Raw genomic sequence first — 14,674 nt, 5'->3', positions numbered from 1 at the left:
TGAACCATACCTGCCCATTTCTGGGCATTCCTACTTCCCATCTCCAGGCCCCAGGGCCTGATTAAGCACTTAGGAGGCACTCAGGACACTTAGGAATTTGGGGCCTCAGTACATACACACTGGCAATGAATAATAGATGAATAAAGTTTGAAGACGATGAATCATTCAGCAGTTGCTGCGGCCAGCAGGCTGAATGCAAACACCGACTGCAGCCCTGGCCATAGATAGGCCGATGCTCTCTCTGTGGTCTCGGGCTCTAAGCCTCTACGTTTGTCCTATCAGGACGTTATCCTTCTACCTTCCTCGCCTGAGTTCTGCTCTCCCCACAGTCTTTGCATCATGGGATTATGCATAGGGTCCTTACTTTGGTTCTGCCCTGGTTGCCTTCTCTTCTCAGAGCCCACCCTGGATAAGCTAAGGGTAGATGAGAGATGGGACAGGGTGGGTGACTGTGGGTGATTGGACCAGGACCCATCACTGCCTATCCTTGGTCATTGAGGTGGGGATCCATGGTCTTCCAAAAGGCTTGTCAGCATGTTCTGTGGGCTTTTCTACAACTGAGACCATTCTGACCTCATCATGATACTAAAGGACCCTGCTTTCCACAGCTGAGCAGGGCCAACCAAAAATGATGCCAAAGATCAGCTGCACCCAAGGAGGACACTGCCTACCCGTCTCCCACTCTCCTGCCTTCTGATGGGCAAAAGGAGTAAGCCCAAGCAGATGAAGCTGGATTGCCAACTGCTGCTGGCCTCTGTGCAGCTGTCCAGCCTGCCCTCTAGCCCAGCTCCCCATCCTGCTGTTCTGCAATTAGGTCTGTCCCCTGCAGGCATCTTAGATGGAACTTGTGGGTTTTTTTTTCTTTTTGGTTGTTGTTGTTGTTGTCTTACAAGCCATCAGCAGCAGGATTTCACTCTCATGAGCTGTGGAAAACATCAGTGATGGGTTTGTTTGTATTTGCCTAATTAGGCAGGGAGCTGCGACACTATCTCAAGGACTGGCAGCTTCTTTGGAAAACACACACAGAAGCACAGCTTCGGAGGAATCTATAACTCTGTCCATGGGATCCTTGCTCTGTCTTCTCAAAGGAGGCAAAGATTCAGAGCATCTAGGTTCTTCTAGTCATGGTATGTAGGTTCAAACCCCCACTTATCACTTTCTTGCTCTGTTATCTGGAACTTTAGCTCTGTTGGGTCTCAGCTTCCTTATCAGCAAACCAGGGGCCTCATGGGTGAAGATTATCACAGGATAAACTATGTGAGCTGGCTTTGAACTTATGTCACTTCCCCAACTGCTAAAATTACAGGTATTGGCTACCATGTCTACCCCTATCCTCTGTACATGCTAATTTAAATACAAATGATGTCAGGGCAAAGGAGATGGCTCAGTGGGTAGCACCCTTGCTGTGCAAGCATGAGGGTCCACTACCCCAAAAGTTGGGTGTAGTGGTGGTATTGGGGGCAAGGAACAGAGACCAGTCCATCTTGGGGACTTACTGGTCAACTGGTGAGCTCTGGGTTCAGTGAGAGAACCTATCTCAAAAAATAGGTAGAGACTGAAGAAGACACCCAACATTGACTTCTGGCCTGTTCTGTAAAGGTGGTTTGAAGGAAAACGCCTCCGTTGGGTCAGTAGAGAGTAGCACTATTAGGAGATGTAGTCTTGTTAGAGTAGGTGTGGTTTGCACTATTAGGAGGTGTGAGCTTGTTAGAGTAGGTATGGTTTTATTAGAGGAAGTATGTCACTGTGGACAGGCTCTGAGGTTTCAGATGCTCAAGCCAGGCCCAGTGTCACTCTCTCTTCCTGCTGCCTGAGGATCCAGATGTAGAACTCTAAGCTCCTTCGCCAGCACCATGTCTGCTTGCATGCTGCCATGCTTCGCACTATGATGATACTGGACTAACCCTCTGAAACTGTAAACCAGCCCCAGTTAAATGCTTTCTTTTGTAAGAGTTGCTGTGGCCATGGTGTCTCTTTGCAACAATAAAAGCCCCAAGAGAATACACATGGTTGCAACTACCTACACACACATATACATACATACACAACACACACACATAAATACATAAACACACACATACACACACCACACATGCATGCATGCATACATACACAGTGGAAAAAAGTACAAATGGCAGGGAGGTAGAGTAGAGGTGTCTGTCTATCTTGAAAGGGAGCAGACAGGGTCTCATCCAATTAGATTGGTAAGATAGTTGAGTCAATTTATTTTTCTTCAACTGTTATTCTGTTCCCCTTTCAATTAAAGGGGATTATAATCTTTTCCTCTCTTTGGATAATCATAGATTTAGGGGACATCTGGGAAGTGTCTTTTAGGAGGAAAATACTCTATCTGTACCCGAGAATGTACTGGCAAACATTTTCTGTTTGGTGTCTCAGTCTTCGTGACCAGAAAGACACTAATGTGTCAGTGAGAGCCTCATGTCTGGTATACTGAGTGGGGGTAACATGGTTAAAATGGAAGAAGACAGAGCCACAGCAGCAGGAAGTCCTGTGACACCAGCCCTCAGTTTCCCTGTCTTATGCACTCACCAAGTCTTTGCTGAATTCAGCTGTATTCTCTTCTGTCCCTTTTGTACCAGGCTAGCAAGGGGTATGTAAGGAACCTATGAGAATCTATCATTATTGTCAGGATGGTGTTTTTGTGGATGGATGATTGAATAGGGGACAGATACATCTCAGGAGCCTGGACTTATGGGCTCTGCAGCAGAGAGTCTAGGGACTGTCTTTCTTAGAGACTTAGTCAGGCTGGAGAAGAAGCCAGGTCAGGCCATGGATCAACTTGTCTTTACTACCAGCACCCAGATCCTGGGTCTTGGCGAACTAGGTATGGAACTTCAGATCAGAGATGAAATTTTCTATGCCTTGATGTCAATTCTATAATCTGTTCCTAGTGATCTGGAACCTCCACTTGGCCACTGACCTGATGAGACAAGGTCCCGACAAAAGGTTGATAACCCTTGACCAGCATCCCAGACAGTCCTCTTTATCAGTTATAGGGCTGGTGCAGGCTCACAGCTGTCCAGAGCGTAAGCAGTTCTCATTTGGGAAGGTTGTTGTGTTCCCCCATCCCTCTAGGGTACCAGAGCTGAGCATCTCTGAAGTTGGCTGGCTCCCATAACACTTAAACTTTATGGCAGCACAGTATATTTTGGAGATATTCTCGGGTATTTTATCTCTGCTCAGCTGGGCTGAAGCATTAGGCCCGTGACTGCTATTGACCATCGCTATAATATTTCAATATACATTTTTTGGCGAGACATAACTCATATTTTAAAATATTAATTTCCCAGCCCCAGTGTTCCCGAGTGCACTTCGAGTTTTATTCTCCTGCAGCTGTACAGCATGAACGAGGAGAAACTACTTCCTAGTTGAATGCATACCTCTCATCTGTCCTCTACCCCTAGATGGTCCCAGATGGCAGGTGAGTGGCACCCAGATCTGTCCTTCTGAATTTCATCATGCATTTTAGCCTAGCAATCAGCCCCTTGCTCGCCCAGCCCAGGGCAGAGTAATGACAGAATGGTCAAGCGACATAGAATGGCTGTGATTTTTTTTTTTATGCCCTAGGGAAAGGGTAGGTTGACAAGGTGTTTGGATGAGCTTCTGAAATAGCCACACAGAACAGTTACCAAATGATACGGCCTGGCACGAACTACAGAGTTGACGTGCCAGTCAGTAGCAGCTGCAGGAGGCCCCCACGGTGCAGCTTGCCCGGGTGGTTGAACAAGGTTGGCAGTTAATGTAAACCCTTCCTGTCTTTTCTTCCCATCATGAGATGAATCCTGGGAGAAGTAGATTTTTCTTGTGAGTTTTCAGTTCATTGGCTCTCTCCTTGGGTGGGAAGCTGAATCATGCCTTGACAAATGAGGATTCGTTTTGGGCCAAGAAACGGGAACACATGATGTTTGGAAATCAGACTTTGTGGGGATCACACTGGCTTTGGAATGAATTCTGTTCTAGGTTTAGGGCAGGCCATCAGAATGAGGATCAGTACTCATAGCCGGAGGCACCTGGGGCCCCTAAGGGTCTAGATCCAGGCCTGGGCTGTCAGGGTTAGGTGTTGCAGAGCTGGCTGGGGATTTGAGCCCCAAATGAAATATGGAGTTCCACAGTGGGACAGATAGGGTGAGGCAGCGTATGTTCTGAGCTTTTTTGTATGGGTGGGGAGTCTGGAAGTACTCACTTGAGAGGTCTCTGCCTACACCCAGAGCCAAGCCATCTTTGATCCACAGGACAAAGCCATCATATTCAGGGATGGCACACAGCAGAGTCACTGGCTGTCCTGACACCACCACTTGGTCCTGGGGTTGCTGGCTGAAGGAGTAGACTTGACCTGTAGAGGGAGAAGCATAGTGGTCAGTCAGTGAGGACAACAGTGACTTTCATGCTCTGGAATCAGAGCCAGGCTGTCCCAAGACCCCCAACACTAGCCGAGTTCCCCTCTTTCAGGGGCTGGGCTTGAGACTCTGGACTCCAGCCCCTTTCTTATGTAACCCAAGTGCTGACCTTCTGGATAAGCCTCAGCCACCACAGAACATGCCACCTCCCTTCTCCCCATGTTCGACTGCCACCTAACTTCACTTGCTCAGGAGTCATATGGTTCTAGGTCAACCTGGCAATCCAGGCAATTGGTGGCTAGTATAGGGCCTTGGCAGGAACTGGTAGCCATCCCTACCTAGAGTCTTCTTTCCTTTTTGTTCCTTTTTTTAAAAAAAATTATTTTATTTATATGAGTACACTGTAGCCATCTTCAGACACACCAGAAGACAGCATTGGATTCCATTACAGATGGTTGTGAAAACCACCATGTAGTCATTGGGAATTGAACTCAGGACCTTGGAAGAACAGCCAGCACTTTTAACCTCTGAGCCAGCTCTCCAGCCCCCTTCTTTCATTTTCTAGGGTCGGCTCTTACAGTCTCCACCTTGGAAATCTCTGGGAAGCCCATGCCTCTCACCCACATCTCAAAGCAGGATGCCACAACCGTTGAAGCTATCGGTTCCTATTTCATTACACAAATAGTTGGCTGCACATGTGAGATGCCAGGCTCTGTGCTGAGACTTTAAGCATCGGCTCATGAATTCTGTCATTCTGTCAACAGCGTAACCCTAGTAGGCACCACCTCTACATGGAGATGGGGAGGCTGGCGTAAGTATGGGACAAAGGAGAGTAATGCTGAGCTGACCAGTACTTCCAATGCTGGAGGTACTGCCTGGGGGTACTGTGCTAACAGCACCCCTCAGAGCATCAGTAGACAGCTCTGCAGGACTGGGAACTAAGGTGTTTGTCAGTGGCTATCTGTGGCAGGTTGGGGACTGTGAATCTATCTCCTTCTGTCTCTGAGGGTTGTTTATATCTGCTGGACTGGGCTCCATGCAGCATCCAAAGCATGGGCTGGGGAAAGTTGGGAGGTAATGTGGTCTGTGTTTCTAGGAGGCCACAAAGAGTAGACGGGCAGTGGACCACTGATAATCTGAGATGACTGCGGTCAGTGCTTTCCCTATGCCCTTCTCCTAGAGAAAATGTAATGCTTGAGGGCAGAAAAAAATTCACCATTTTATTACAAAGAAACCGGGATCAGAGAGGCTTAACAACAGGATCAGGGTCACACAGATAGTGAATGGTGGAGCTGGGCTGGAATGGGGTCCACTTGGGTTTTGAACCCTCAGTTTGTTCCCACTCCAGCTCTGAAGACACAGATATTCTGTGGGAGGGAAAGGAACCTGGGAGTCAGCTGCCACCTCCTTCCCATAGCACCACAGATGACCTGGACTTGGATTACCATCCCACACAGGATGGTGGGTATAGGGAGAGCTGAGGTGCAGGGGAGGACATGGGGGTCCTAGAGCAGCAGAGAGTGGGGGCAGCAGGCAGGTCTGGAGTTCGCAGCCTGATGGGATCTTAGCAACCTCTCTGAGGAGTCTCATTAAAAATAAAATTGGCCTGGAATTGTGGGAGTAACCCTTCTTATTCTGATTTGAGCTTTACAAGTTAGATGATGGTGGGTATTTTAATCAGCTCTGGGTGGTGGGTTTTTCTCTTACTCTGTCGCTTCAAGTTTTCTGTTGTAATTAGGCTCTTTCTGACGCCAAAATAAGAAAGAGGAAAAGATGAGACAGAAGAGGAAGAGGAGTGAAGGGAAGAACCATAAAGTAGGGGTCCAGACAGGGAGGAAGGAGAGTGGGAGACGGAAGGGGAAGAGAAGAGACAGAGGAGAGAAAGGGAGAGGAGATGGGGAGAGGGGGAAGAATAAATGAGGAGGGAGAGAGAAGGGGGGGTAGGAGGAGGGAGAAGGATTAAGAGGAAGGAGAGGAGTGGACAAGGGAAAAGAAGGAGGAAGGAGGGAGAAGTGGAAGGAAGAAGAAGAAGGCAAGAGGGAAGAGGAGAAGAGGAAAGGATAGAGAGTAGGAGGACAGGGGAATGGGGAGGAAGGGAAGAAAAGGAGAGTGGTCTGGAGGAGGAATAAGGGAGGAGAATGGAGGGGGGAAGAGGGAGGAGGAAAAGGAGGATGTGTAGGTACCGGACGGGGAGAGAGCAGAGAGGAGGTGGAGCAGATGAGGTTTGGAGGAGTAAGGAGAGAAAGAAGAGGAGGGGAGGCATGCACGGAGGATACTTTTTCTAGGTGTCTGTCCCTGCTCTAATCTTTTATCCTGGCATCTTTTTTTTCTTTCTTTTTTTTTTTGCAAAGACAGTGTTAAGGCAGTTCCAGCAGCAGCCAACACTCCTGTGGTCAGAGAGAATTATCAGGTTGTCAGCCAGGGGCTAAAGGGACTGTACTGAAAAAGCCCTAAAGGAAGTGGTGCCTGGACTTCCAAATGTCCCTTATTAGGAGCTTCAGCAGGAGGTAACTGTCCATTCTTCACAATCCATTGTTTTTATGCTTGGTAGAAGGGGAAGGAGGCATTGTTGAAGATGCTTGGAACGTCCGTTTCTGGGGGTAAGGGTGAGTCCTGGATGGTCATCATGAAAATTAGCAGAGTTGGATGGTATGGGACACTGGGAGTGGAGGTCAGTGACAGCCTTGGGGGGAGAAGTCACAAGATCACAGTGGAGGATGTCTCAGAACCAGGAGTTGGAGCAGAATGCAAGATCCTCCCAGTAACACCAGAAGGCTGGAGAGGGCAGAGAACTGCCTAGGTACAGTTCTGATGGAGGCTTCATGGTGCTTTAGACACCACGGTTTATGTTTAGACCCTCTTGGATTTTCTGTGGAAAACATGTTTCTGGGGATGGGGAGGGCACAGAGTTCTCAAAATCATCCAAAAGATATGATTTGCAATTAACTTTGGGGGTGGAGTAGGAGCTGGGTTCCCTCCACCAACAGCCCCTTTCTTCTCTCCCATTTTAATCTTTTCACGCTATATTCAGGCCACTAAAATTACTCTGCCTCTCAGTGCCAGGTGTGGGATACAGGGCTTCCCTGACAGCACAGGCAATTGTCATTACTCTTGGTAAATGACGAGATAGTAAAACAAGATATTATAAAGACACAACATACTAGGTTGTAGAAATCAAGCCAGAACCAGACAGAGGATTTTTGTTTCTGCTGGCAACATTTCAGAATGCTAGATGGAGCTATGCAGGCTGCAGGAGAAAAAGCACTAATGGAATTATACAGTGGTGAATCCTAAATGTTGTAGGATCAACTTGCCAGGCAAGATGTGCCCACTGGAGCATTAGTGGCATAATGGTTGTGAGGGCAACAAACTGTCTTCTGATTAGATTTGAGGCCTGCTCCAAAGAAGGAAATTGCACCTGATACTGTGCACCTGATACTGATACAGGTGAAGCCCATAGCAAAGGAGGTCATAGGCTTCAGGAAGGGAGCTATTTAAATAGCAGGATGTCAAACCTCCTCTAAATCTTTACAAGCGTACCCACAGATTTCAACCTTGCTTTTAGTGTTGGTCAGAGAAGTTTCTCCTGTGCAGCAGTCATCAGCTAATGCAGACCTATAACTGATCAGAGTGTTGAGAATAAGTAACTGTTGTGTGTTCATCTATAACATCTTCCATCTCCACTCTGTAAGGGTTATGGAAAGAATGTTAGAGCCGGAAGGTGGGGAGAAGAAGCACTGTGAACTGCTGTCTTCTGAATCTGGCATGGCCATTACACTCACGAACTCATCACTGCTGTGGTGACTTGCACAAGACCTGTACAAGATCAGGTCATGACATCAGTCAACATTCCAGCACACGACACTAATGGAACTCAGCAGATTATGTGTGAGTGTGTGTGTATGTGTGTTTCTGTGTGTCTGTGTGTGTGTGCATGTGCGTATGTGTGTGTGTGTGTGTGTGTGTGTGTGTGAGAGAGAGAGAGAGAGAGAGAGAGAGAGAGAGAGAGAGAGAGAGAGATTGGGAACATGAAGGTGGGAAGGGGACATGATGTTGAGTGATGCCTAGGGAAAGCCAGAGGGGAAAGCTGGAGGTACACAGGACCAAAATACATTGTATACCTATATGAAATTGTCAAAGAATAAATAATATATATTTAAAATAAGTGAAATGATGTTTTTCTTCCAAAGCTGGGATTCTCTTATAAACAGATCTTAGACTTGATGGATAAGAGTAGATAAAAGTTAGGGTGCAATAGAAGAGGAAGTAGAGGGAAAACCAATACTTTTTCACCCTTAGGATGGACCTTAAGGCCTTCAGGGCCAGGGGCTCTTCAGAGCTCAGTGTGAGAGGCATGGGTGGGGTCATTTCTGGAGAAGCCTCTTCTTCCAACTTGCTCTGTTTTTCCTTGGCCCTTTAACTTTCAACCCTAGGCAAACTGTCTTTCTTCTTCTTTCATCCACTTTGACCCCTAGCCTATGGGACAGTGCCACCCACACTCAGGGTAGCTAGTCTCTCCTTAATCTCAGTAAATTCCCACATGGACACACCCATAGGTGAGCTTTACTAACCTCTCAGCACCTACTTAGTTCAATCACGTGGCTGACCAAGGTCAACCAGTGCAGCCATTTTTCTCCAAGTCTTACTCCTCACTTAACTATTTGTCCAATGCTGGAGGAACATAAATGAAGACTCACAGTGCATCTCCAGAAGGACAGAGGCACAGCAGCCTCTCTGTCACAGTGCCTGGCACACAGCATGCGAACATCAAGCGTCCCTCTGTTAAACGCTTGTATCTTGTTACCTCTGGTTTGTTTCCTGTTCTGTGCTCTGCGTTCAATGTAGGACAGTAGCTTTTGCATTATAAACTACTGATGGGGTAGATATTGTGCTGAACACACCACACAGAAGGGGAAAAGGTAAGACACAAAGGAGAAGAACCAGAATCACAAAGGGTCAGCTTCACAGGAGAGGAAACCACTGAGTTATTTATGAGAAACCCACTGTATGATGGCTCTGTAGTACTGAATGTGCACATGGATCTGTTATATATGGCACCCAGGATTGCCAGGGCTCTGTGATGCACAGAAGCCATCATTACCACGTTATAGGTAAACTGAATGCTCTAATGTGGTTCTTAAACATCCCCAGAAGGCTCAGCTTGATGCTTTTGAGAGGTGGGAGTGGCACCATGAGAGGCAGAGCCTCTTGGGAGGTCTTTAGGTCATTGTGGATATGCTCTGTTCTCTCTCCCTTCCACCCTCCCTGCCTCTCTTCCCTCGTCCCCCTCCCTTCCCTCCTTCCCTCCTTTCCTCCCTCTCTCTCTTTCTTTCCTTCATTCCTTTGTTCCTTCCTTCTTTCCTTCCTTCCTTCCTTCCTTCCTTCCTTCCTTGTTTGTGTAAGTGCAAGGGCATGTTCCAGTATAAGCATGGAGGTTAAAGGACCACTTCTGCTGCCATCTTCTACCATGCTTGAGAAAGGATTCCTTATTGTTAACCACTGTGAACTCCAGAATAACTGGAACATGACCTTCTAGGGATTTCTCTCTCTCTTTCTCCCATCTTTCAATAGAAATAATGCAGATGTGTCCTGTAGACCCTGTTCTATAGGGATGTGGAGATTCAAACTCAGGTCTTCATGCTTTATCTACTGAGTGAGACATGTCCTCAGTGTTGGGATGTGTTCATGGAGGGGATTATGAGACCTTAATATTCTCTCTCTCTCTCTCTCTCTCTCTCTCTCTCTCTCTCTCTTTCTCTCTCCTCAACTTAAAGTGTTTAGTTCTGACATTGACCTAGAGGCAACAGAACCCCTTTACCAAGCCTTGGAGCCCCCCAAACTGTAAGCCCAAAGAGTACTTTTGTTTTCGTAAATTGATTTTCATGGGTATTTTCTATGTGTCAGAAAAGCTGCTGATCACACAGAGGCTCACACAAATGGAGGGGTTTGCCCAAGTTTACAAGTTTACATGGTTATCCCAAGTAAAACTCAAACTTGAGAGTCTTCAGTCCTGTTCTCTTAGTACTACTCCACGATGGCTACTGAGCTGAAGGCCTGGACCCAGATTCCGATTCTCTGTCTAGTACTCACACCACCAACCAGATCACCAAAGGCCAAAGAGCTTTTGAAGAACAGGTGATTCCTTGACTTCATGTCCCCTCTTTGCAGTATGCACATGTGACTTGCTAAGGAGCAGACACAACTGGCCTCCTGTCTTCACTCCTCTTTCAGTTGAACCATTTCTGTTATCCTTTTTATTAACCAGCTTATTTTTTTCATCCTTTTGAGACAGGGTCTTGCTATATGACTCTTGAGTGTGCAATTCTCCTGCATCTGTCTCTTGAGTTCTGGAATAGTTTCATCAACCCAGCTCCACTTTGGGCTTTGAACAATTTCTTCTCATTCATATAGAAAGCCTTTCCCCCTTCCTTCGATGTCATACAACTTTCCTGGATCTTCTTCTTCTCCATAATGTTCCCAGGCTCCCTTCTGCTAGGAGGCTACCTGGGAGCTCTAGAAGGGATGGGGCTATATATCCTTTAAGATCACAGAACAGTGGTTCTCAATCTGTGGTCTGTGATCAAGGGAAAACACATATTTCCAGTGGTCTTAGGAACTGAGACACTGCTCAATAGCAAAATTATAGCTATGAAGTCACAATGAACTGATTTTATGGTTGGGGTCACCACAGCATGAGGAACTGTATTAAAGGGTTACAACGTTACACAGGTTGAAAATCACTGTCCTAGAATCTATGGTGCTGTGATCTCTTTGGGTGAAGAGCTGGTAAAAAGATGGCTAGTCTCTCTAGGCCCATGCTTACTGGAATTCTCCCATGCTGTGTTTAGAGAAGTCATACTCAACATGTATCTCTGCCACACACAGCTGTCAGTCTAAAGTCTTCCAGGGATACGTTGTGGTCCTCCAGTGTGCTAATTCCACTGCCGCTCATAGGAAAAGGTCTTTCTTTGTGTTTTCCTGGTGGTGGAAAGAGGAGCTTGGAATGGTACATAGAATGAGGTTGGCGTCTGTCACAGCAGAGAAGATAAAGCCCCAGCGCACACTGTCCCTTGAATCTGGTCAAAAGTGGAGGCTATACGCCTGCCTCCTGCTCCAACCTACCTATGCTTGGAGGCTCAGATGTGTATGTTCAGTTTCTTCTTTCTTACTCGAAGCCTGGTCAGTTTGGCTTGGCCTTTGCCATGTATAGTGCTGAGAGAATGTAGCCATTGCTTTACCAAGTGCCCCTTTGATAGAAAGTCAGAGTCCCTGGGATGCTTTATCTTCCTGTTAGAGCCTATGATCTGTAGATAGTGTGCATGACAATTATAATGGCTGTGAGTGGTGGCATTCAACTAAAATCCAGCCTACCTCTGTATCAAAACTCAAGACTGCTGGTGGGATTTACTGAGAGTTCCTGGATGGTCACCTAAGAATATAAAGGGTCATGCAGTCATCTCAGAGAGGTCATATTAAGTTTGTGTGGAGCTTAAAAAATCTCTCTTCCAAGGGTGCTGGTGGAATGGCTAAGTCAGTAAAGGGGCTGGCTGTGAAAACCCAATGACCTGAGGTCAATGAAAGGAAACCATATAAAGGTAGAAAGAGAGAATTGACTCCACAAAGTTCTCCTCTAACGTCTATGTGTGCACCATTATCACACACACACACACACACACACACACACACACACACACACAACACGCATAACCCCTATAATAATGTATAAAATTGAAAGGTCTACTTCAAAATGAGAGTTGGAGGTACAGAGGAGCTTCCTGGAGTGGGTTGTGATGGAGGATACAGAGAAGGAGAAACTCATTCTTGGGTAGAATATATTAAAAGTGAGACAGGAGAAGCACCTCAGCTACCTCCCAGAGAGCCTGAACATTGTCACTTTTCAGATCCAAGTCTTGGACAGTAGAATAGACATAGTTGCAATTTGATCCTATAATGAACCCCACCCTGTCAATGTCTGTATAACTGGGGCAAGATGCTCACCTTCTTGGAGCCTCGGTGTGATGGTTTGAATAAAAATGGTCCTCATAGGCTAAAAGGGAATGGTACTATTAGGAGGTGTGGCCTTGTTAGAGTAGGTGTGACTTTGTTGGAAGAAGTACATCACTAGGGGGTGGGCTTTGAGGTCTCAAATGCTCAACCAGGTCTAGATTGACATTCACTTCCGACTGCCTATGGCTCTAGATGTAGAACTGTCAGCTACCTCTTCAGCACCATGTCTACCTGCATGCTCCCACTGTTATGATAACAGACTGAACTTCTGAAACTGTAAGCCATCCCCTATTGAATGTTTTCCTTTGTAAGAGTGACTGTGGTCATGTTGTGTCTGCCCAGCAGTAGAAATGCTAACTAAGACACTCAGTTTCCTGGTGTTCTCAGTAGGAATGACAGCAATGAAGGCTCTGTAGAAATGCAGGCCTGTATATAAGTTATCTTGTATGCACAGTGTTTCATAAAGGGCTCGTGTCACCGCCGTGACACATCTCTGTGAGCCCAGAACTATGCAAACCAGCACCCGAGCAGTTCGTGTCATGAGCAGAAATGCAATTCCTACAAGTCTGGTGTTGGGTCCCATTAGAGATGTGTATGTAGAGGTAAGAGCTGGGCCCTGCGGGTTCTGTCAGAGCATCCCTTACTACTCAGCTTTGGAGATTCCCAGAGTGCTTAGCCAGCAGCACAGAAAGAGCATCTGCTCTTACTAGTGACCAGTTGGAAGAGGCTTAAGAATACTCATTTCAAGGGTCTTTATTGCCAGCTTTCTCTCAGCTCAGAGCATGTAGTATATTCTCTCTTATGAGATTAAAGAACGCTGTCCTTGTCATGAGAAGCAAGCAAGGAAGAGGAAGAAGAGCAGGACGTTGCTGGCCCCTAATGATACCAGAGCAGTACTGGCAGACACAAGGGAAGGTAGCCAGCCGGAGGCACAGACTTTGTTTCCTGACCTTGATCTGTCAGCACTTGTGCAGAATTCCGGGTTGTGATCTCCACAGATTGGAGTGGTGGGAATGCACTAGCCCACTGACTGAAAGATAAGAAATCTGATTTTTGCAAAGGGTCTGAGTGTATGACACCAACTGTGGTAGGTAGGTAGCATCAGGGCCTGAGATTGGAGCAGGAGCCATCTCATCTGGTAGGGGGGCAGAAAAGTGTGCCTCTTCTGCAGGCCATCGTCTTAGAGCCTGGAACAAGAGAAGGTGTGCCCACAGCTGGGATAAGAACTTACACAGACTTAGTGCCCAAAGCCAGGTATAAGAAGGGGCCACAGGGACCTGGATTCTGAAGTGGTCTGCAGGGCAAGCCAGATGAGGGTAGGGAGATTGTGCCTCCTGCAGTGTAGAACAGTAAAGTTCAAGGGTCAGGATGCGGCCAGGGAGGGACAGCAAGAGGGCCATAAGCTCCGGTTTCTGTGTTGGAAACTTGCAGAGAGAACAGGATCTAAAGTACACAGAGCCATTCCTGTTTCCTGTAATGCTAGTTATCACTCTCATTTTTGATGTACTGCTGTGTGGAGTATGTATGTAAGAAAATAATCAGAAGGAGACACTAACCCGGGAGTTGGGAGGAGAGTGGTGTGTATGTGTGTGTGTGAGGAAGAGAGAGAGAGGGGAGAGAGAGGGGGGGAGGGGGAGGAAGAGAGAGGGGGGAAGGAGAGATAGGGGTATGAATAGGAAATGGGAGAGAGTTGAGGGGAGCTGGCTGCATTAGCCCTCAAATTTGTGCTGAGACAATTGTAGTTAATGAGAAGCCATCAAGGGTTTGGGACCCATTTGCTTAGGTCCCAGTTTTAGGAAGATCACAGGATGATGCTGGGAGGCTGGATGGAGAAGGATCATCCAAAGACAGGAAGACCAATCAGGAAGGTTGTGCTGTCATAAGGGCTCAGAGAAAGAGGAAGATTGGTGGTAGGATTGATAGCGTTCGGTAGGAAGAAGGAGACTGTTGCTGGCGGTGATGGTGGTCTCTTGTCTTCGGAGGTGAGGCTGGGCTGAGGTGATGTGGTCCTGTGGTAAGTGTGTTGACGGGGAGCATTCTGAATCACACAAGGAAGATATTTTGGGTGTAGTTGGGTCAATGAGTCTGGAAATGAGAAGGTGTAAATAATTTATATGTATTAAACACTTGTTCTGGCGTGTGTGTGTGTGTGTGTGTGTGTGTGTGTGTAGGCACATGGGGGGGTCAGAGAATGACAGATGTCTTTCTCAATTGCTCTTCATCTTAATCTTGAGACAGTGCTCACTAGGAGGCTTCTTAAGTAGACTAGGCTAGCTAGCCATTGAGTCCCAGAGATCCTCCTGTCTCTG

General features: G+C 46.9%; 1 protein-coding gene across 4 annotated transcripts in view; it reads right to left on the bottom strand.

Moving 5' to 3' along the window:
* Positions 1-14,674, bottom strand: part of Kirrel3 (kirre like nephrin family adhesion molecule 3) — a 555,026-nt gene that overhangs the window by 93,519 nt on the left and 446,833 nt on the right. For all 4 annotated transcript variants that reach the window (XM_028776178.1, XM_028776179.1, XM_028776175.1 and 1 more), the window contains one exon: positions 4,205-4,354. In XM_028776178.1, the coding sequence (XP_028632011.1) occupies positions 4,205-4,354 (150 nt within the window). The remainder of the gene's footprint in view (positions 1-4,204; positions 4,355-14,674) is intronic.

This window comes from Grammomys surdaster, unplaced genomic scaffold (genome assembly GCF_004785775.1).
Source record: "Grammomys surdaster isolate TR1022 unplaced genomic scaffold, NIH_TR_1.0 266, whole genome shotgun sequence".
Lineage (NCBI taxonomy): Eukaryota > Metazoa > Chordata > Mammalia > Rodentia > Muridae > Grammomys > Grammomys surdaster.
The sequence above is the reverse complement of the archived record's forward strand: the minus strand, read 5'-3'. Positions and strand labels throughout refer to the sequence as shown.